At 41.6% G+C, this 21,670-nt stretch overlaps 1 protein-coding gene across 2 annotated transcripts in view; it reads left to right on the top strand.

Moving 5' to 3' along the window:
- The first annotated feature begins 278 nt into the window (after positions 1–278).
- Positions 279–21,670, top strand: part of LOC110077995 (alpha-2-macroglobulin-like protein 1) — a 71,300-nt gene continuing 49,908 nt past the window's right edge. For both annotated transcript variants that reach the window (XM_072991650.2, XM_072991651.2), the window contains exons 1-10: positions 279–691; positions 1,543–1,726; positions 5,053–5,094; positions 6,514–6,655; positions 7,210–7,262; positions 11,285–11,305; positions 12,851–13,028; positions 15,571–15,655; positions 18,679–18,802; positions 20,651–20,765. In XM_072991650.2, the coding sequence (XP_072847751.2) occupies positions 624–691; positions 1,543–1,726; positions 5,053–5,094; positions 6,514–6,655; positions 7,210–7,262; positions 11,285–11,305; positions 12,851–13,028; positions 15,571–15,655; positions 18,679–18,802; positions 20,651–20,765 (1,012 nt within the window). In that variant the 5' untranslated portion in view covers positions 279–623. The remainder of the gene's footprint in view (positions 692–1,542; positions 1,727–5,052; positions 5,095–6,513; positions 6,656–7,209; positions 7,263–11,284; positions 11,306–12,850; positions 13,029–15,570; positions 15,656–18,678; positions 18,803–20,650; positions 20,766–21,670) is intronic.

Genomic DNA, 21,670 nt, shown 5'->3' on the forward strand with positions numbered 1-21,670 from the left:
TGGGTGGCATGCCATGCGTGCCGGTGGGGTGCGTGGGGGGAGTGCGTGCAGGGGGCGGGAGACCTCTCTCCATAGCCTGGTCCTGCCATGGCTATGGACTGCCACTGGCCCACGGACTGGGGGTTGAGGACCCCTATTATGCTGGACTATCCATGTATCTTTTATGGACTATAAATATGTTGATTCTACTAAGTATAAATAAATAATTATAAATGATTCTAGTTTTGAAAGGAATACAAGAGTACGCTTTTAATTCAAACTGAATACACATGCCTTTAAATACCTCTGTCTTGAGTCTGTAGGGGTGAGGACAGGACAATAGCAGAGTTGAGAGCAAAATGGAGTGCTGTGAATGTTAAAATATCAGCCATGCCTGCATTTCATTACCCTCTCAGTTCTCTGTCTCTTTCCCCTGTAAAAGTCAACATAATGTCCTAGGCCAGGGCTTGGTGGGGATACCTGTTGCTAACTCAGCACTACAGAAGGAAGAAAGCAAACATGGGTGGTCATTGACCCCATGTCAAATGGTGTTTAACATGCGGAAATCTCTGGGAGGTAATTAGGTCTTTGCACCAGAACTCCAGAAGTGGATCTGATCTTCGTTGCCCATTATACTTGAAGCTATGGGTGCGGCTGTGTTCCTCTGGGCCCTGGCTCTGCTTTCATGCATGACGTTGGCCTCTTCAGATCCGTAAGATTTTTATTCTTCATTTCTCTTTGCTCAGCTGTAGGTAAATACAAATGCAGATGGGAGTGAAGAAGAGTAGTGTTGAGTTCTTGGTATTCAGATGCGGCATTGCCTGTCTTCAAAATGGAATGGAGGTGGAACATGGGGCTTGGATTGGTTTGTTATGGGAGAGGTTCCAGAGACTGCATTCCAGTCCTAGATATGAACCTAAAGCTATGCATGATTCCTTATAAATCCCATTAAGTTAAAGAGAGTTCACTTCCACCTTAGCATTGCATTGCAGCATTCACTTCTTATGTGAGAAAGTGAGCACGTTTGCTTTATTTATAAATTAATAGCAGGGCCTGCCTGACAAGATGGAAGCAAGCATTTCCTTATGCAGGCAGTTCCCTCACAAATCACCCTGTGCCACTTCCATGCATGCCATCATCTGTTTCAACTAACTACAGGGAGTAGTACAAACACTCTGCTTCCCCTCTACTTCTCTCTGTCCATTTCAACAACAAATGGGCATTTTTAGCATTGTTTTCTGTTGGATCTACTAGCAAATTGTGGGATACAAGAGTGCCTTGATTAAAAATGCCCATCTGTGAAATGGCAGCAGAATTGAAGAGAGAGAGAGAGAGAGAGAGAGAGAGAGAGAGAGAGAGAGAGAGAGAGAGAGAGAGAGAGAGAGAGAGAGAGTGTGTGTGTGTGTGTGTGTGTGTGTGTGTGTGTGTTAACAATATGACTTCAAAGAGTTTGCAAATCAGGAGGAGGAGAAGAAGATATAGCCTGATTGAAGTCTAGATCCTAGACAGTAATGAACTGAAATCGTCCCAAAACACTGTTCAAGATTCTTGTTTCTCTTCCAGTCATTATTTGGTGGTTGTGCCAGCTGTTATTAATCATCCTAATACAGAAAAGCTGTGTATACTCCTGCACTCCCTTCCAGAAACTGTCCACTTGGAAGTGAAGTTAGAAACAGAGGCTGAGAATCATACCTTAGTGCAGAAGGACGTGGAGAAACGAGGAATCTATGAGTGCATCAGCTTCCAGGCAAGTTTATCCAGTTCGTTTTTATTAACCAGAAGGTGCTCTTCTTCCTTAGCCAGAAAAAAAAGGAAGGGGGAAAAAGCCAAGTATGATGACATACAGCTAAGCCGTGGCTTGGGGACTGTTATCACTGCAGCTATTTCCCTAATTATGATTTGATACAAATTGATATCATGATATAGTGGGTTTCCATACTGCAACATTTGCTCTTCTCCTACTGGAGACTGGATATCATCCTAGCTATTTCTAATGCCTTTGAAACTATGAGGTTTTCTTGCATCAAAAAGAGTCTCTCAGGTTCTTCAGCAAATGAGTTCTTCTTGCACTTCTTTTCCTGTTTATTTTTACATTCAATGATCAGCTGTAACAATCTGTTGTTTTCATTTCTCATTGCATTGCTGCAGTATTTTTTAAAATTAAAACCTTTATTTTAGAAACAACTGTCTCAATCATGTATGCACCAAACATGCCTTGTTTTCATGAAATACATACTTTTGGAGGTTTCTTTTATCCCTGTGGAAGATAATGAACATGTGAAAGAGAATGATGTAATGATAAGCACAGATTACTTTTCAGGGAAGCATGGTTTCTGGTTGAAAAGCAATATAAAATACTCTTCCAGAAGAGGGTCATTTATTGTAGTACTCATATGAAACCCTGATTTATTTCAATTTGATCATGTAGGATCATCCCCAAAACAATCATAGGCACTATCTCTGTCCACAGATTGGACAGTGGCTTGGTGATGATCCCATGTTAAAATCATGTGGATTCAGGAGGATCCATGCTTGGCTCAGTGTTGTTGCACTACTGTAAAGGCAGGCATCTTTCATTTCTGTGGTGTATTATGTGCATACAAATAAGAACAGTTGGAGCATTTTTAAAGGGATAGAAGCAGCCAAGCTTTCTAAAGGAACAAGCAACTTTGCTAGCAGTCCATTCCTCTCCCTGGCCTCACCACAGCAGCAGGGGCAAGTGGCCAGTGTTAATGCAAGGCAGGTGGATGCAGGACAAAGCCTCAAGTGCATTGATTCTAAAAGCTAATGTAGCCGCCTCAACTGAGATACAAAATAGCTAAAAAACTGATTAAAGTTTTCCCAGAAGACACACACACCAACCGAAATACCATGTGACTACCACATGATTTCTAAATCAATTCCATTTAGAATGGATCTTATTGGGAAGCAAAGGTAAAGGTAAAAAAGCTCTCTATTTTGAACCTTTTTCAAAAAGCAGAACAGGATACAACAGTGTTTCTTAATAGGATCAAGGCCTTAGTTAAAAACAAAACAAAACAAAAAACAAAAAACGGTGCATGAGAAAAGGAGAAGGTGGTACTATTTTAAATACTGTACTGCTGTCATTGTGGTGTTAACGTTAATTACAAATGAAGCTATGAATCTCTCTTTGAATGGGTGGATAACAACACATTCATACTGTATTTAGTAAATCCTTTTTCCTTGAACTTTTTTTAGTTTAGCAAAATTCTGTCCCCTTCACCAGGTGCCACATCCCCTAGTCTGCATTCAACATTGTATCATCTATTTGCCTATCATACTAACACTTATTCTATGCATATATTATTCAGGCATTCATAGCCACATCATCATGGGCATCCTTCAGTCTCAAGAGACCATGGTAACATGCTCTGAATTGAGGAGTGTCCTCTCCAGAGCATGAAGCCTGGGTAAAGTAATAAGGAGGATAGGCTGTTACCCAAGCAGCAAATCCCCCCCTCTCCACATTGCTGAAATGGTCCAATGGAAAGGCAAGAGCCAATACAATTGGTTCCAGCAACGTCGTAGGAGTTGGCAGAACGAAACGAACTGCCTTCGGGACTCCAGCTCTGGATTTTGCCTCGAGGTTAACTCCTGAAGCCTTTTCCATCAGTGGATATAGCCACAAGGCAGTGGAGGTTTGAAATTGGAGTTTTCCTTCTCCTAGATGGGTTGCGTTCCATGGCTGATGAGCCCCACCTACCCGGCCATTCATCATAGCCATTCATCATACAAACCTGCTATCAATATTGTTTATAAGTATACTTGCACCTATATCCACCATGAGAAGAATTGCCACAGGATGTTTCACCTGATTGGCCTTTGCCCCTCCATGACTTATTGCCACCTACGTTTAGTTTTCAGCTGTTCTTGTGTTCTGCTTTTGATTTTTTTAAATGTCATCAATTTTGCATGAAAACTTAATCTACAAAAACTGTGTCTGGGGAATATTGGAGCTGTAGTCTAAAGTCTAAGAACAGTTGGCGGTAAAATGAGGAGAGGAGAGAGATGTAGGCAGGGAGAGGGTAGAGATCAGCTCTCCCTGAGATCTCCTTTTTTATTCTTTTATGTGATTAATTTTGCACTATAGTGATAGTGTAAAACAATAAAAAAGTGGAGCTCAGGAACACCCACAGAATGGAAACAGTGGAAAAGTTAAAAATAAAAAGAAATTAGAATGCATTGCATGAAAACAAGTCTGAGAATTATGGGTTTGTCACAAACAAGGAGGGAAGGAAAGAGAAAGTGAAATAGCCAGTGAAAGAGCAGAGAAGGTTGGCAAAAGAGGATGTTGGTCTATGTTGGAAGTGAGACCTCGGACAGCAATTCCAGGTGTATGTGGATATAGTGGTATCTCAATTTACGAACTTAATCTGTATTGGAATTGTGTTCGTATGTCGAAAAGTTCGTAAGTCGAGGCAAACTTTTCCATAGGGATGCACATTTAATCCGTATCTGCTGTTTTCCGTTCATATGGTGAGGCGCTGTTCGTAGGTAGAGGCATTAGTTCCCATAGGAACTAATGCAAAGCCGGTTAATCCATACTCTACCACTAGGGCGCAATTTTTAAAAATTTCTTCTTCTTTTGACCTAAGATGAACTTAGGTCAAAAAGGGTAGGAAAGATTTTTTCCTTTCTTTTTTTTGGTTCGTAAGTCGAGGCTCCGTTTGCAAGTTGAAGCAACTTTTTGTGAACATAGCCGTTCATAACTCAAATTGTTTGCAAGTAGGGACGTTCGTAAGTCAAGATTCCACTGCACTTGGTACCAGGGAGAATCAGGGAATCAGAGTACTCAGCAATAAATACCCTTCCCCTGTCTGGATACCAATGTCAGGATGATCTGTTAAGATCTTAAATAAAAAAAAATCATAACGAGTCAGCACAACCCTCAAATGACCAAGGACAACAACATTACAATGTGGATGAACCCCTTCTTGTAGTATTAAACTGTACTAGAATCGAGTCATAAGATTACAAGTACATTTAAGAAACTTTATGCTGATAAATCTTTTCTTCTCACTTTCCTTCTTACTTCTCTCTATTTCTCCGCAGGTCCCTGACTTTGCTCCCAGCGAAAATATTTTGAGTGAGAATGTAAGTCTTCTATCTTCCAACCATTCCTTTTCTTCTAATATCCTGGGCACTGCAATGACGAACATTCTAGATAGGAAAGCAAAAGGGAGGGATTTTGAAATGGCATAGGAGGAAGAAGGGATGAAGGGAAGGGGGAAAATGAAACAGAGAACCAGGAAATGAAGAGGAAATCCAACACAAATCTGGGAACAGAGAAAAATGACAATGTTTTTGTGCTGTTGAGGTGAATGTAGTATCAGTGTACATGTGTATATGAGGGATGGGCTGGTTTGCTCCTAACGCTGGCAATCAGACACCATATCTGTTGGAGCAAATCAGCCTGCCTCCAAAGTGTTTCTACCTTCACCTTTTTAGCTCCTGTCAAGGGTTTCTACTTTTTGCTGCAGGTAGGTAAAGGTAAAAGTAAAGGTCCCCCTTGACATTTAGTCCAGTTGTGTCTCATTCTAGGGCACGGTGCTCATCCCCGTTTCCAAGCCACAGAGCCAGCATTTGTCCATAGACAGTCTCTGTGGTCACGTGGCCAGCATGACTAGACACGGAATGCCATTACCTTCCCACCGAGGTGGTCCCTATTTATGTACTCACATTTTTACATGCTTTCAAACTGTTAGGTTGGCAGGAGCTGGGACAAGCTACGGGAGCTCACTCCGTTATGTGGATTCATTCTTACGACTGCTGGTCTTCCGACATTGCAGCACAGAGGCTTCTGCGGTTTAACCCGCAGTGCCACAGCATCCCTAGCAGGTGGTGTAGGTAGGATCGCTCTATTATTGGTTCATTTCCAGTGCATGTGATCACTGGAAATGAACCGAAGCAAAAAAGCAAACTGAAAACTGAAGATTCCTCCTTCAATTTGTCTGCTGGTTTCAATTTTCTTGTGTAATGAGTGGTTTAAACAGTTCAGCCACTTGTAGCTAAGGGAAGAAGGAAAACAAAAATTTTTAAAGCCAATTAGGGCAGTGCTGGTGTGCTGTTCCTTTTTTTAAATGAAAGCTTCCTCTTGGAAGTGGGAGGAGACAGGCAGAAGCAAGGTCAGGTATTTTATCTTTTCTTTAGAGTGTCTGTCCCTAGCAAAGCAAATTGGTTTCTCAGGCTATAATGAAAAGACAAAAGAACCAATTTTGTCTCTTACTGTCTCCTTCCTCTTCCAGGAAGAAACCTCCCCCCCCCTCGTCCCCTCTAAAAGGTATAGTGGGCCACATACGGTCACTATGCCATGTGGATGCAAAGCTCGCACCACATGGCATCCAGGATCGCCACCCAACCTAAAGTGACCCTCTTTGGCCTACACCAACCAAGTTGTGTAATGGTTTGTAGAAAAGAGGTCTTGTTTGAGGAGAGTTCCTAAACTTCTCTTCCACTTGTGATAAAGCTGTCACTTCTGCTGTTGAAACCACTTGTTTCTTTCGCCCTGTGAAGGAAGAAATTGCCCACGTTCACGTCTCCATTCAAAAGGGTGACAGTGTGAGCTTTGAGGGCCGGAAGAAGGTGATGATGAGATATGCACATCCAAAGGTTTTTATAAAACCAAGCAAGCCCTTTTATAAACCTGGAGAAACAGGTAAGCCTGCGTGTAGCGGAACCCAAAAGAGAAAGGTACCTGTTCTGATGATGTAAAATAAGATAAGGGCAATGGGATAAAGAACAGTAAGACGTGCAATGCTGAATTGGGGTTGAAATTTCCAGATCTCTCTGGACATAAAGGAGAACTGCCAGGACTGAGTAGTAGATACTGTTGAATTAGAACTCAGGAGACCTGGGTTCAGTTCCTGCTCAGCCATGGCAATACACTGGGAGGTGGCAATGGTAAAACCATCCCTTAAACATCTTACATACCTTGAAAACCCTGTTAAGGGTTACCATATCAGATGCCACTGGATGGCACATAAACCAGTAAGTTGACCTGAACAACATTTCTTTCAAAAACACATAGAAGTAAAACAAGGCTGGGGGAAGCTGTTGTGTTTACTGACCTTTCAAAATATAGCAGGATGAAATGGGGAATGATGATGGAATAAAACTGTGGGATGGTCCTTCTTGCCTCTGCCTCTCTGGCGAAAGAGGCCATCTCTTTTTAAAAAGGATCAGTAATACATTTCTCTTTTGCCTTTTCAGCTAAGTTTCGCATAGTGAGGCTTAATGGAGAATTTAAAGCTGTTGGCGAAAGAGTGAGTATTGTTTTCTTATTGTGTGATACAACGGCTGAATGCACTTCATTCTGTCTACAATGAAACACCTCTGAGACCCAAGAGGGTCTCTCTCGTTGCTCATTTTAAAAACATGGATCGGAATCCTGGTGCATAGCTCCACATGTGTAACGGGAGTGATGTTACTGGCTGTGTCAGGTTGCTGCTAGTTTATTTAATTTATTCAATTTATTCATTGCATTCTGGGCAGCAAACAGCAATAAAAAGACATAATAATCAACCCACCAGCATATACACCCAATTAAAGTACCGACGAAAAGACTCCAGAGGCAACAGCAAATAAAACTTATTTAAAAACAGGTGGATCTATAAAGATATTAAAGAGAGGGAGATGGTACCAAAAGCCTCTTTGAAATGCTCAGCTTCCACCCATTCCCTGAAGGTCGAAAGCGACGGACGCTGGCAAACATTGACAGGCAATGCATTTCATTGTGGCCACCACTGAGAAGGTTCAGTTCCTGGTGGTGGTTTTCTGGGCATCTCTATAGGGGTGACCACCTGCAAACACAAAGCCTGTATAGATCAGGTAGACAATCTTAAGGAGAAATGCTCAAACTGATAATGAGGCCTCAAACCATAAAGGGCTTTATAAGATAACACTAGCACTTTGAATTTGGCATGCAAGCAAATAGGCAACCAATGCAGGCGAGCCAGAATTGGGGAGATATCATCATGTTTCTCTCCTCCCCACACCCCCTGATACTATACTGGCTGCCGCATTTTGTACCTGTTGAAGTTTCTGTATGAATAGGCAGCCCCATGTAGACAGCATTGCAAAGCAAAAAAGCAAAGTTTGCTGCTTATATACCACCCCATAGTGCTTCAACCACTCTTCTGGGCGGCTTACAAGTTAATTATGCAGGCTACACATTGCCCCCCCCATGAAGCTGGGTACTCATTTTACAGACCTCGGAAGGATAGAGGGCTGAGTCAACCTTGAGCCGGCTACCTGGGATTTGAACCCCAGGTCGTGAGCACAGTTTTAGCTGCAGTACAGTGGTTTGACCACTGCGCCATGAGGCTCTTCACGAGGCTCTGTGCCACTAGACTCTTCTATTACATTGCAGTAATAGATCCTAGAGATTACCAACACATGGACCAGTGTGATTAGGAAGTTCCTGTACAGAAAGGGCAGCAATTGTGCAATTTGCCAAAGATGAAGAAAGGCAGACGTGACCATGGCAGATCTTTATTTCGCCTTGGTGAGAGCTGTATCCAGCAACATCCCCAAGTTGTGGACTTGGTCCTTTAAGGGGAGCGTGACCCCTTCAAGGCCAGGCAAGGTACAGTACCTTTTAATTGGGCAGGCTCCCTTCCCAACAACATGATCCCTGTCTTGTCTGGATTTAGTTTCAGTTTGTTAGCCCTAATCCGGAATGTCAGTCATCACTCCAGGGTCTGCACAGCCTCCACCGATGATGATGAGAAGGAGAGATATGTAGAGCTGTGTGTCATCAGCATATTGATGACAACAAGCTCCAAATCATTGGATGACCATCCTGAATGGCATCAAATAGATATTAAATAGCATTGGGGAGATGATTGACCTCTGTGAGTCTCCACAATGCAGAACCCACAGAGATGAGGCAACATCCACAACCTGCGCACTGTGGTCACAGCCGTCAAGAAAGAACTGGAGCCAGTGTAACACTGAGTCTCCAATCCTCAAACCCAATGGTCTGTCTATAGTTGACAGTATCAAAGGCCAACAAAACCAGACAAGACAGGATGTTGGACATCTCAGTACAATAAGCTACGTCCCTAAGAGAGTCGAGGTGCCTAGGAATGGCCTCAATCTTTCCTCTGAAAGTGAGCTGCAAGTCAATTAGGAGTGGCAATATCAGGTTGAGGACCATTGGACTGTCCAGCATTTGTGAGGTCCCAGACCACTTGAAAGCATTTTGCTGATGAGATGCCTCATTAATGAGTGAGGTATAATAGGCTCTCTTAGACAATCATATGATATTACAATACTTGCTGGACAATTTTCTTACTGCAGCTAGATTCCCATCCGAGGGAGCTTTCCTCTAGTTACTCTCTAGCCTTCTTCTCAGTTTCATGGCTTGTAACTCATCTGTAAACCAGGATGAAGAATGAGCCCTTGAATGGAAAGGGCATTTAGGAGCAATAGTGTCAACCGTCCAGGCCGCCAAGGAGTACTACCTGGTGACCTGGGTTTCAACAGGAGTAATGACCATGTCAGTTGCGAACACCCTGAAGGCCTCCTGGAACCCAGTCAGGTCCAGTAGCCTCCAGGCATAGACCATCTTAATGGATCCAACCTCCCAGCGAAGGAGGGATATCACAGTCAATCAAAACTTTATCAAATGATGATCAGACCTTAAAAAAGCAGAAGTTGTTAGATCCATAACCCTTACATCATCCTCATCTCAGTCAATTGCAAGCACTAGACCAAGGGTATGTCCAGAAGAATGAGTGGAACCCTTCACAAATGGGGATAGGCCTATGGATGCCGAGGCCCCCATGAACTCTGGCGCTGCACCATGGACAGCCACCTCCACATGAATGTTTAAGTCATCTCAGGCATAAAAGCCTAGGTGACCTCAATGGCCCAGCCAAACTGAAGTCTGTCAGCCTTGAGAGGGAGAGAGCTAGGTCATGGGAAGAGTAATACACCAACACTATCCCGAGCCTATCCTCATCATCTGCAGTTAAGTGGAGGTACTCTAAACCAGTACAAGTCATATCAGAGACTTTGCTAAGCTTAATGGTGTCTTTGAAGACAATGGCAACCCCCCCCCGTCTGCCCTGATGCTGGATAGAGTAACCTGGGAGTAAGATCTGAGGGAAGGAAACCTCCCCCCCCCCCGATCTTGGCTATACACACCAAATCAGCCCATTCATCCACAATTAGATCAAAGATCAGTTGGAACTTGTTTTGGACTGACCTGGCATTAAGCAGCAAAAAGGGTCAGAGCAGAGGGACATCTGAGCTGGTTACCTTGCGTATGTTGGGTGTCGGGAGGGCTAGAGCTTAGAATGGATACGATGCATTGAGGGTGAGCTTTCCTACACCAGCCAGCTTCCCTCCTACAGCCTATCTCCCTCTACCTGTTAGCACCAGAATGGGATTACTTGCCATCCTATGTGCCCCTCCTCTGAACCGCACAGAGCTGAAGCCACACCCCACAAGCAAAGTAAGAGGCAAAGAACAAACTAAAAAAAAATCCACAGAGAAAACCTGATCACCCACCCACAAATTATACTCTCAGCAATCCTCAATGAGAAGGTCTCTTAAGCTATATTTTCAAAATTAGAATAAGAGATAAGGCTAAAAGGCCCGATCTGTACTACATCCCCAAATATGGACAACAAACAGGAGCTTACGAAAACAGACAAAAAAAATTGTAACAATAATAACCAAGCCTAATACAAAATGAGACATCAAAATTAATAGATGCAACAAATTACAAAAACAAAATACAATAATCAATGCACACTACAGAATGCAATATCAACAAAAGCAAATGAAAGAGAAAAATAAATAAAAAAAACCCAGAAACTGAACCCACACAGCAGAACGCACTCTAAGCTGGCAGATCAAATACTCACTCTAGTTAAAGAGTTTTAAAATTTAATGTTAGGGTTTATGAAACTTTGTATTATTATGAGTGAGTCATGCACACACTGAAAAAAAAGAGAACTATTTAATTAGCAACAACCTGCTACATATAATGATTTCACTCCCATTCTGGAGACAGCTATGCAACATGATACTGACCATGGAATTACACTCAGTAATTTGTGTAGGAAACCATTTGCATACCTTTGTTAGTTTGGATACTATTTCCATCCTATATGAACTTGATCAAAGGTTCTGTAAAATGTTACAATCTTTAAGCAAGCAAGCTGCGTTGATTAACTCATATCAGTTCTTCAACTAGCTTTGGAGAAATGTTAGGAAAAATAGGATATTTTTCATGAAGCTGATTTCCTTTGTTCTCTCTCCCTCTTTTTTGCAGATCCCAGAGATACTGCTGATAGTAAGTAATTTAGAATGATCTTTCTCACATTACGCGCTACTCGTTCTTTGGGGGCCACCTGACTTACCTTACACTGGGAGTGAAAGTCATTCAATTATTACAATTGCACAGTTCTAAGATCTCTGGTGTTATATCTGTTGGAGGGGTTTGGAGTTCTGTTATTCCTTTTTTTTTTTTTAATTTGAAGAAAAGCATGAAGATACATGCCAACGTGCCAAATCAGACACGTTCTATTGGAAAAGGGGGAAAAAAAGATTACTGGGTGCTTCTTCATTAAAGCAACAAAACATTTCTACATATGGTTCATGGATTTGTTCTTTTACATGTACAGTGTCTGTGTTTGGAGAAGAGAAAATAGAGAAGAGAGGAAAGGTGGCCCTCAAGGGAAGCACCAGGAAGGAAGGAAGGAAGGAAGGAGACGTTTCAGAGACTCTGAAGTGTCAACCCCCTGCTCTATGTTTAGAGGCAGATGCAGAGCACACTCCCCAAGACACCCAGAGTTTAAGAAGAAGCATGCACAACTCTAATTTTACTTTAAAGGAACGATCCTATGCAACCTGTTGGGTGACAGTGCAGGTAGAATAGCAGAGGTGCCCGCTGCAGATGGGACTGGTCCCTGTCCTGTTGCAGGAAACTGTGTTGGGTAGGGGCTGGAAGGTGTCTCAAGAGCATGTTGACAGAAACTGGCCGCTGAGAAGACACGGTGTGGGTGTTACAGCTGTTTTACTGATCAGGAATCTACAAGCAAGTAGAGCTCTCCTGGGCCTCCTGTCCTGAGTGCTAGTGCACGTAGCTAAAAGCCCCAGCCAGGAGGCTCCCTATTGCTCCAGCCTTTGATTGACCAGCCCTCTGAGTGAATTAGATTTGACATCCTGTAGTAGAGCCTCCAGGCTGAATGCTCAGATGTCAAGGTTTCCCATCTGTTGGGGCCCATTCCTAAGGCCTTCAGATCCTGCTTGCAGATATCTTTGTATCACAGCTGTGGTCTCCCTCTGGGGCAATTTCCCTGCACTAATTCTCCATACAGGAGATCCTTTGGAATCCAACCATCAGCATTCAGGCCTGAGCAAAAGGTCTTACTTCTCTGGTCCTTGGCACAGTCAAGTTGTTCACTCAGTGGCAAGGGCCACTCTAACTGGTACATCTGGTGGGCCCTGTGGATTACGAAATCCACATGCTCAACCACAGGAAGCCTCCACAAATATTCCATATGAATTTCCTTAAGGAGTGGAAAGATTGGGAAGCCTTGTTTGGGGATGCTGAGGATGGTGTCATAAGACTGATAGTGGAACAAGACAAAGGGGCAAATGCTGTCATTGGGAAGCACCTCAGCCAGTGCCAGATAGCCTGGGTGCAAGCCCAAGAGAGGCCATTTTTATCTTTGCCATCACCTCTAGTAGGACCAACTTGTCAGAGCATGCTCAAAATATGTACTGTACTCTTTCAGAATTTCTGTGCATTGTTCCTTTAATCTTAATATTCTGGTGACTGCCATCAGTCAAGCAAATGAGCGTATGTTTCTGTTGATCTTACTTCTGTGCTCAGGATCCATATGGTAACCGAATTGGCCAGTGGGTAGATATGAAGCCTCATCATGGCATTCTGGATCTGTCCTTTCCTTTGGCTTCTGAAGCAGCCCTGGGAACATACACCATCAAATTAGAAGGCATTTCATTTGACAAGAAGGAGGAAACTGAGAAAACATTCACAGTGGAAGAATATGGTATTATTTCAATAAGATGTCAAGATAAAAATCAAACATCAGAACACTATAACATTTATAACACACCTTGGTAGTTTGATTCTGTTGTTTATCCCTTTTAAGGATTAATTTCAGTGTGAAATCAAACAACCATGTCAGTCATATCAGAGTTCATTTGGGGGTCAAGTTATAAGTTATTTCATTGTTCAAATACTCGATCTCTCTTCAGAGGATGAGAATAAATTACTTGTTTCACTCATGGTGAAGGAAATCTCTACAAATCCCCTTCCACAACATCAACTTGATAAATTTACAAGCTTTATTCATCTAATTACTTCCATATTCCATATGCATAAAAATATAGAAACTTGGAAGTTATAGGCACATTTCAGTTACGTAGAAATCAATCTTACTTCTACTGTATGAACAAACTGTAGGTACAAATGTTTAAAAATATATGAAGGTTGAACTTAAGTTGCAGGAAAATACTTAAGTCAGAAGAATCTATTTCAGTTACAGACTAGAAATTATAAAATATATAGACAAGAATCTAAATCATGTTTCAATCTAAATAGACAAGAGCTTATAGCCTTAAAAGGAGGTAATAATAAAATATAATAATATATATATAAGCTACCAACATATATTTGACCCAACTGGAAGACAGGAGGGCCTGGCGTGTTCTGGAGGGCCTGGCGTGTTCTGGTCCATGGGGTCACGAAGAGTCAGACATGACTTAACAACAACAAATAATATATTGAATCCCAGTGTGCTGTAGTGGATAGAGTGATGGACTAGGACTTTGGAGAACAAGGTTCAAACCCCCGCTCAACCATGGAAACAGCATGGAAATGATATAAACAAAATACATAATAAATCAGTTGTTGGCCTATGGGGTGTCACTTTGGGTAGTGAGTTGCAACATGACGTTCTTCAACTAAGAAATTTCTCTTCCTCATTTTCATTGTGTAACAACGAAAATGATTCTGCCACTGTAACCCTCTGTGTCTGAGAGAGGGAAAAACCAGAAAATTGAAAGTAAACTAAAGAAAAGTAGTTTTTGCCTTGCCGAACAGATTTTAAAGGAAACATTCAACTATATATTATTCTGCAACCCTAGAAATATTTCTCATTTGGATTCTATACATTACAATTCTCATACAAGCTCTCCCTTCCAGATACAAATTTTAATGTTTACTCAGGGATTCAGCAATTCATATCTAACTAGCCAAAACATGTAACAGTAAACCTGGAACTCGGAAGGCAGATACGAAACTCAGGTAAAAGTTCAAATGTAAACACAATGAGAGAAAATAGAGCTTGACACTTCTTAAATATCTAACTTATCTTAAAAGCCCTACGAGCATCGCCATAAGTGGGTTCCTACTTGAACTATAATACAGAATACTGTGAATAGAACTGCAATTGTTCATTGTCGTTGAAACATGTGAGGCACACTTGAGGCCATACAGAGACAGTCTGTCCTTGTTCATACCAAATGTTAAGCTGTAATTTAGTATTACCTAAATGAGCCTCAAGCTCATGAGCTTGCCATTCACCTCTTATCTTCTGGCACAGGAAGAGATTGGAAGCTTCCTTTTTCAGGAAGATTTATTTTTGTGCCCAGGTCAGTATTTATTGTCGTAGTCACTTTTCAGTAAAGTTCAAGGAAACAAGACTATTTCAGATTATGGTTTATTACCCTCCTTTCGTTTCCTAAACCATAGGTTAGATGGTTTTGGTTTGGACATCAATATATAACATGCAGACTTGAAAGCAGAAGGAAAATGCTTCAATGCATTCCTCGTGGATGTTTCAGAGGGAGGGAAGGTTGAGAGCAGCATTTTATGTGGGGCATGCAACACTAGCAACTTAGTCTTGCTTCTTAATCAGGTCTTCTTGTGAAAGTTAAGGCCCGAAATCAGATCTCATGTGTATCTTAGATAAATGATGTTCATTGTATGAATATAAGCACTTGTATCTTGTTTGTGGGCTTTCAAGAGGCATCAGCTGGGCTACTCTGAAAACAGGATGCTGGGCTAGAGAGGTCTTTGGTCGGATCCAGCCACAGAGTTCGTCTTATGCAGAAATGTGTCAACACCCTATATCAGTACCCACATGAAAACCAGAGTTCTTCCATAGACAAAAGAGTAATACTAAGACATTCTATATGAGGGACAATTGCATTGCTTTTCCATTCCATTCCATCAAAATAGTCAGATTTTGTGATTCTCAAAAAGAGCCATAGGAAAAGCAAAGGGGAACAATAATTTGATGACAATATCGTATGACTCCTATGTGAAATGGAAAACAAAGGAAGAATTATCATTCTGTTCCATCCATTCCAATGCAAGGAATGGAACTTGAACATCACTTACAGATTTAATACCACTTGAAACCCAGTCAATATTTGACAATGTATTCTGATGTATTATGATACTCCTTTAAGCTCAGGTATGATTTCTAGCTCTATATCCATATATATAAGTAGCCATTATTAATCTTACATAAACTGGTTTATCTGTTTATTTTCTTCTGTTCTTGTCATCATGTCTCATTACAGAACTACATAATTTTGAAGTGTTATTTGAGATTCCATCACTGGTCACCACTTCAGATAAAGAATTTCAGGTCAAAGTGTGTGGCAAGTAAGTAAAATTCATACAGTACAACATAGCAGCAGAATATATATCTCAACATCTTGGAGATCTAACTTCTTAACCCATAACACTTACTCAAGGCAGTTATGATACTTTCATCTTCTGGGTCAGAATGGAGAAGATTGAAAAAAGCCAAATAGACTTCCTGGAACCAATCCTCAGGATTGGAACTGGAGACATCTGCACAGCTGAGACACCATAACCCAAGAAGACATGCCACAGCCTCCCAATTCCACTATCCAGGTTCTATCTAGATCTAAACATTGTCTACTCTGGTTTCTGTACCCATTGGCAAAGGCAAAATCTTCTTGTAAACCTGCTACAGAAGTACTTACCAAAATATCTTCTGCATATGAGAAGCTTTCAAGTCTTCAAAGTCCCCTGTGGAAGGAGAATTAACTGTGGTTACTGATAATACCCATTGTATGACCTGAAATGCAGATAATAGGTCATCAGAAAACACTCCATCCATTGAGTGAAAAGTATTCTTACATCCACTCATACAATTATATTAAAAGAGGATATGATACAAAGGAAAAAAAATATTCTTTCCTACCCTTCCCCGCCCCTTCTACCTGGTCTCCCTATGTGTACCTTAATCCCTATCCCCTTTGAGAATTAATAAAAACAATTAAAAGAAGAAGAAGAAGAAGAAGACTCTCAATCTGAAGTTGGTGATGTCAACCCTCCTTGTTCCCTCTGAGGACATCTGCTTCTATTCTAATGTTCAGAATGGTCAAGTTATTGTGGCTAGAGGTTCAGAAGCCACCTTCTCCAAGATCTGATCCAGCTTATGGTCAAATAAATAAGGCTATTGCCCTTCCAATACATATTGGAATGCTACAATCTCTCCTGGACTTGGTCAAGAAGAACCATCTGCCTCACAACCTACTTCTGGCAAAATGGAAAACCTATACAAGATCCACAACAACGAAGCAACGTTCTTCCTAAAATATCCACAGCCAACTCTATCATTATGAAGGGCTCTCTGATTAGGGCATCCCAACACTGCTCCAAACAACAGAAATGGCCGCACAGTGGACATCCTGGGCAGGAGAATGTACTCTGCGGTGGGCTTAGGCATACACATAGCCAAGTACTACTCTGATCAACAACATCAGATTCTGAGATGATGATCAAAATAAATGGATGCATACCAAAGGTTTCTCTGGGACAAAATCCAATCACTACTCAACAGCTTATCTGAGGGTAAGAGAGTCCTAGTCCTTATTTTTCAACACAAGGTCATGTCTCTTGCCACACAACAGAGGCTTTCTGCACAACATGCAACTGACTGCGAAAAATATGTCTGCAGCAGTGGCCCTGAAATGTTTTGCTTGGGTCTGCTCAGCTAGTCTCTCAGAAAACTCTAGGGCCAAAACAGAAGGTCTGCTCTTTGACCGAGAAGGACTATTTGATGAAAAGCAGTGATCGAACAGATAAATTACATTAAAAAAGGAATGTTACCAAAAGAATGGCTTTTATCCTCAGTACCAACAAAGATAGTACAAACCCTGCTGAAAATGGTCACACCCATATTCATCACTGAATGTCAGTCTGATCAACAGAAGCCCCATCTGTTGCAGGCAACAATTTCAATGCCAGAAATTCAAGGAATCATGTGGCACCAAACAACAAGAGAAATCTTAGCAGCACATTTGACTGCTTACAGTACATACCAAGATCCTCTGGCTTTTGACAACTTTTGACATCATTTCACTCTTATCACCACACGTCACCATGTGGCACATCATCATCAACCATTAATAGGTTTTAGCCATCATAGACCAAAGGTATGTATTGATAGCTCTCCCTCTGACAGGTCTCTTCAGACCTACAACACAATCTCAAGTTTTAAAAGAAGAAATAGTTACACTAAAGAGCCTCATGGCACAGTGGTTAAACTGCTGTACTAGAGCCAAAACTGTGCTCACGACCTGGGGTTCAATCCCAGGTAGCTGGCTCAAGGTTGACTCAGCCTTCTAGCCTTCCGAGGTCAGTAAAATGAGTACCCAGCTCGCTGGGGGGGGGCAATGTGTAGACTGCATAATTAACTTGTAAACTGCCCAGAGAGTGCTTGAAGTACTAGTGGGTGGTATGTATATAAGCAGCATGCTTTGTTTGTTTGTTTGTTTGTTTTACTATTGAAGAAGGATGCCATCAAATCTGTTCCACCAGATATGCTTCTCATATGCCCATTATTTCGTGGTCCCAAAGAAGGACGCTTATTTCCATATTACTATCCTCAAAGACCATTTCTGTTTCTTGTGGTTTGCATTGAACAATGATATGCATCAGTTCAAAGCAATTCCTTTTGGTCTTTCTATAGCACCCCAAATCTGTATGGCACCACATACTGCTTACCTCAGACTCTGTGGTACAATAATGTTTCCATACATACACGAGTGGTTGTTTGTTGCCAACTCCAAGGTCTTAAGAAAAAAACCATGTATCTTTCTCCTTACTTCTCCTGGTGGATCATGGCTTTCATCTGAATCTAGAAAAATCAAATATAAAACCATACCAGACAGTCCATGACATTGGTGTACTTCTGGATTTCAGAACTTCCAGAGCTTACTTACCTCAGGACAGAGTGAAAAAACTGCTAAGTTGACAAACAAATTCAAACCTAATGTGAAAGTTACAGCAATACATAGCTCGAAGACCTCTTGGCCTGATGGCATAAGAAAGAGTTGTAATCTAATATTCCCACATCCCCCCCAAAAAACTGAGTACTCAATTTACCAACCTTGGAAAGATGGAAGGCTGTGCCAGCTACCTGCCTCCATCAAGATCAAATTCAGGTCAGAGTCTTGACTGCAGTACTGCAGTTTAACCACTGCACCATGAGGCTCCAACTTTCTGGTAAGTTTCTCAGCCATTATCAATATTCTTGGCAAATCCTAATAAACTTCTGAGGAGATCCAGAGTCTCTCAGGACACAGTGTGAAAACTACTTCGTTTGACTAAAGCATACTTCTTTCCCTTCCTCTGCTTTATCTCTGGCATAGGTACACTTATGGGAAGCCTGTTCAAGGAAATGTATGTCTCCACTTGACAAGGGACATATCATATATTTTTGAAGAAGCTTTTGATGAAACATTGTCTATAATTGAAAAAGAATACACGGGCCAGGTAAGATGACTGGGAAGGGGTGGTTTTCAAAGAAACAGAAAGATGAGATGAATTACCTACATCTGCTCTTTGATTTAGAAACTGGTAACCTTGTTCCATTTCCCCTCACTCCACTGACCATTTTTCACTACATCCCAAGAATATGGGTGGAGAGGAAGAAGAGCACATATGGGGCCACATTAGTCTGTAGGGAGCAGGCCTCTGTATCTATTTTGTTTTGTATTTTGAATTGGCTTTCTATGCTTGAACAAGAACACAAACGTTCCTACCTTTTTTGTAAGTTCAGTGATCCAGCTGCTCGTTGCTACATCCTTCCCCCCCCCTCCAGTTCAACAATATCTTTTCTAAGGTACAGAGTGCAGAACATTACACAGTATTCTGTACTTGGTCACAGAATAACTTTTCTGAGAGGCATTACAAGTCAGATTCGGGAACTGGGATTCAACCTATTGCGGGAGGTCAGGTTTGTAATCTGGGAGTGCTCCTTGACTCTGCACTGTTACTGGACTGCCAGGTGGCAGTGGCAACGAGGAACGGCTTTGCATACTTCCTCTTAGTGCACTAGATACGACTGTTCCTGAGTAGCCTGACTTAGAGACAGGCATTCATGCCTTAATTCCATCACATCTTGCCTATTGCAATGCGTTCTACATGGGCTACGCTTGACGATGGTCTGGAATCTTCAGTTGGTGCAACACGTGGCAGCTAGACTGCTAACTGGTACAAAGTGTCATGATCATAAGACCCTGACACTGAAAGATATGCACTGATTGCCAATCGGTTACTGGGCCCAATTTGAGATTTTAGTTTTAACTTACAAAGCCCTGAGCAGCTTAGGGCCCAGTTATCTGAGGAACTGCCTGTCTTGTTATGAGCCTGTCTAGATGTTACAATAATCAGGAGAGGCCCTCTTAAAAATACCAGCAGTGCCAGAAGCACACCTAACGAGCCTGCAAGGGAAGATCTTCTCCTGTGTGGCATCTAGAGTGTGGAAAGTCCTCTCTTCTGGGTTGCCACCTCTTTCCGTGCTGACTGATTTGAAGAAGGGAGTAAAAGCACATCTTTTTAGATTGGTGTAGGATCGCCCTCAGTCAGAATTGACTTGATAGCCAATGATTACTCATCTGGCTGGCTAGCTCAGTGGTTTAGATATCTGGTCATGGAACCAGAAGTCGGGAGTTTGATTCCACACTGCGCCTCCTGGGTGCCTTGGGCAAGCTGCATTGTCCCAGGGTGCCCCCAGAAGAAGGAACAGCAACCCACTTCTGAGTACTGTACTTTCTACTTGGAAAACCCTGCAAAAGGTTGGCACGTGTCAGAATTTACTTGATGGCACATGATTGGGGATGGGCGTGAAATGAACCACACACACCCCAAAAAACACAAAACCTCATGAATCGGAGTGATCCATGGTTTGTTTCATGGGCAGTTCAGTATTTTCATGAAGTGAAACAACATTTGGAACGTTTAAGATCCCCTTCATGTGCTCCAGCACCAACCTTACTCACTCCAGGCTTCCTCTTCTTTCCCATCTCCCCTCGGCCACTACTGCCACGCTGCCCAGTGGACTAGGACAGTAGGCTCTTTGGGGCCTACATCCTGCCCCAGTGCTTTCTAGGAGGCTTAGGGTTGATTATATTGATTATAGAAGTGTATTTGTCTGTCTCTGCCATGTTGAGCCTTGCTGAATATGAACTGGTTGCACAGAATCAGGAAAGTGCAATTCACATTTACTTTCTCTCCCCCAACTTTGAAATAATACATGAGCTATCCTGAATTATGCCCAATGGAGCATAATCAGAAAATGGCTTCCCAGTGGTATTTATATATATGTATTTGTGTCTCCAGGCAGATAAAACAGGTTGTGCTACGTTTACTATTAATGGAGCTGATATCAAGCTGGTGCAAAAAGGCTATGCCAAATACATTTCGCTTACTGCAGAAATGGAGGAAAAAGGAACAGGTACGAGGCAAACGATTTGGTGAAACTGTTTTCCACCTTATAACAATCTTCAGTCACCTTGCACTTCTTGTTTTCTCCGTCAATGCTCTTAAACCGTAGACTTTCAAATGTTGCTTTCCCATGGAATTATTTTTAGGGCTTGAGAGAAGCACATCTCTATAAATGCATACGTAAACAACAAATAAAAGGATATTTTTCCTCCCAAATTCTTCTTCAATAGTAATGATAAATTAATATAGTGAAATTACAACAGCATGAATATTCAAAGTGAAAAATGACAATTATTATTGTTTTAAGGATTTTATTGAGTTTCTAGTAAAACAGGTATAGAAAGGAGAAAAGAGTTTGGGGATAGGAAACCAGTTTTTCTGAAGTATTGATGTTTTGGAACTTTCCATTTTTTATTCCTCTTACAGTTACTCCTTCACTTATCTATAGATACCTCATTGTTAACATTCACTACATGAAAGTTAGTATGTACTCAAGATTTTAGAAATTGCCATTAATTATGTCTTATCCATATCTTTGAAGTTCAAAAACATATACCGTCAGTTTATTGTTTCCCTTATGTAACAAAAAGTCCAATAAAGGCTTCCAAGTTGTTCAGAAGTTCGTTAATGATTTGTCATTAATTAGTGCCAGCAATCTCACCATTTCCACTATTTCCAGCTCCTTAAATAACCATTCCCCCACTGTGGATAAGTTATTCAATTTCCACTACTGCACATAAGAAAGTCTTGCGGTTGTTGTCAGGTATCTGATAATTACTGCATTATTCTTTTTAATTTGATTATTTGCTAGAATCAAAAGTAACATTTCTGGGTTGCATTGTTATATGAATTTGCTTCCAGAACATTTGGCTGCACCGCATATGGTAAAAGGAGCCTTTGTCTTGACACTTCCAA

Source organism: Pogona vitticeps, chromosome 2 (assembly GCF_051106095.1).
Source record: "Pogona vitticeps strain Pit_001003342236 chromosome 2, PviZW2.1, whole genome shotgun sequence".
NCBI lineage: Eukaryota > Metazoa > Chordata > Lepidosauria > Squamata > Agamidae > Pogona > Pogona vitticeps.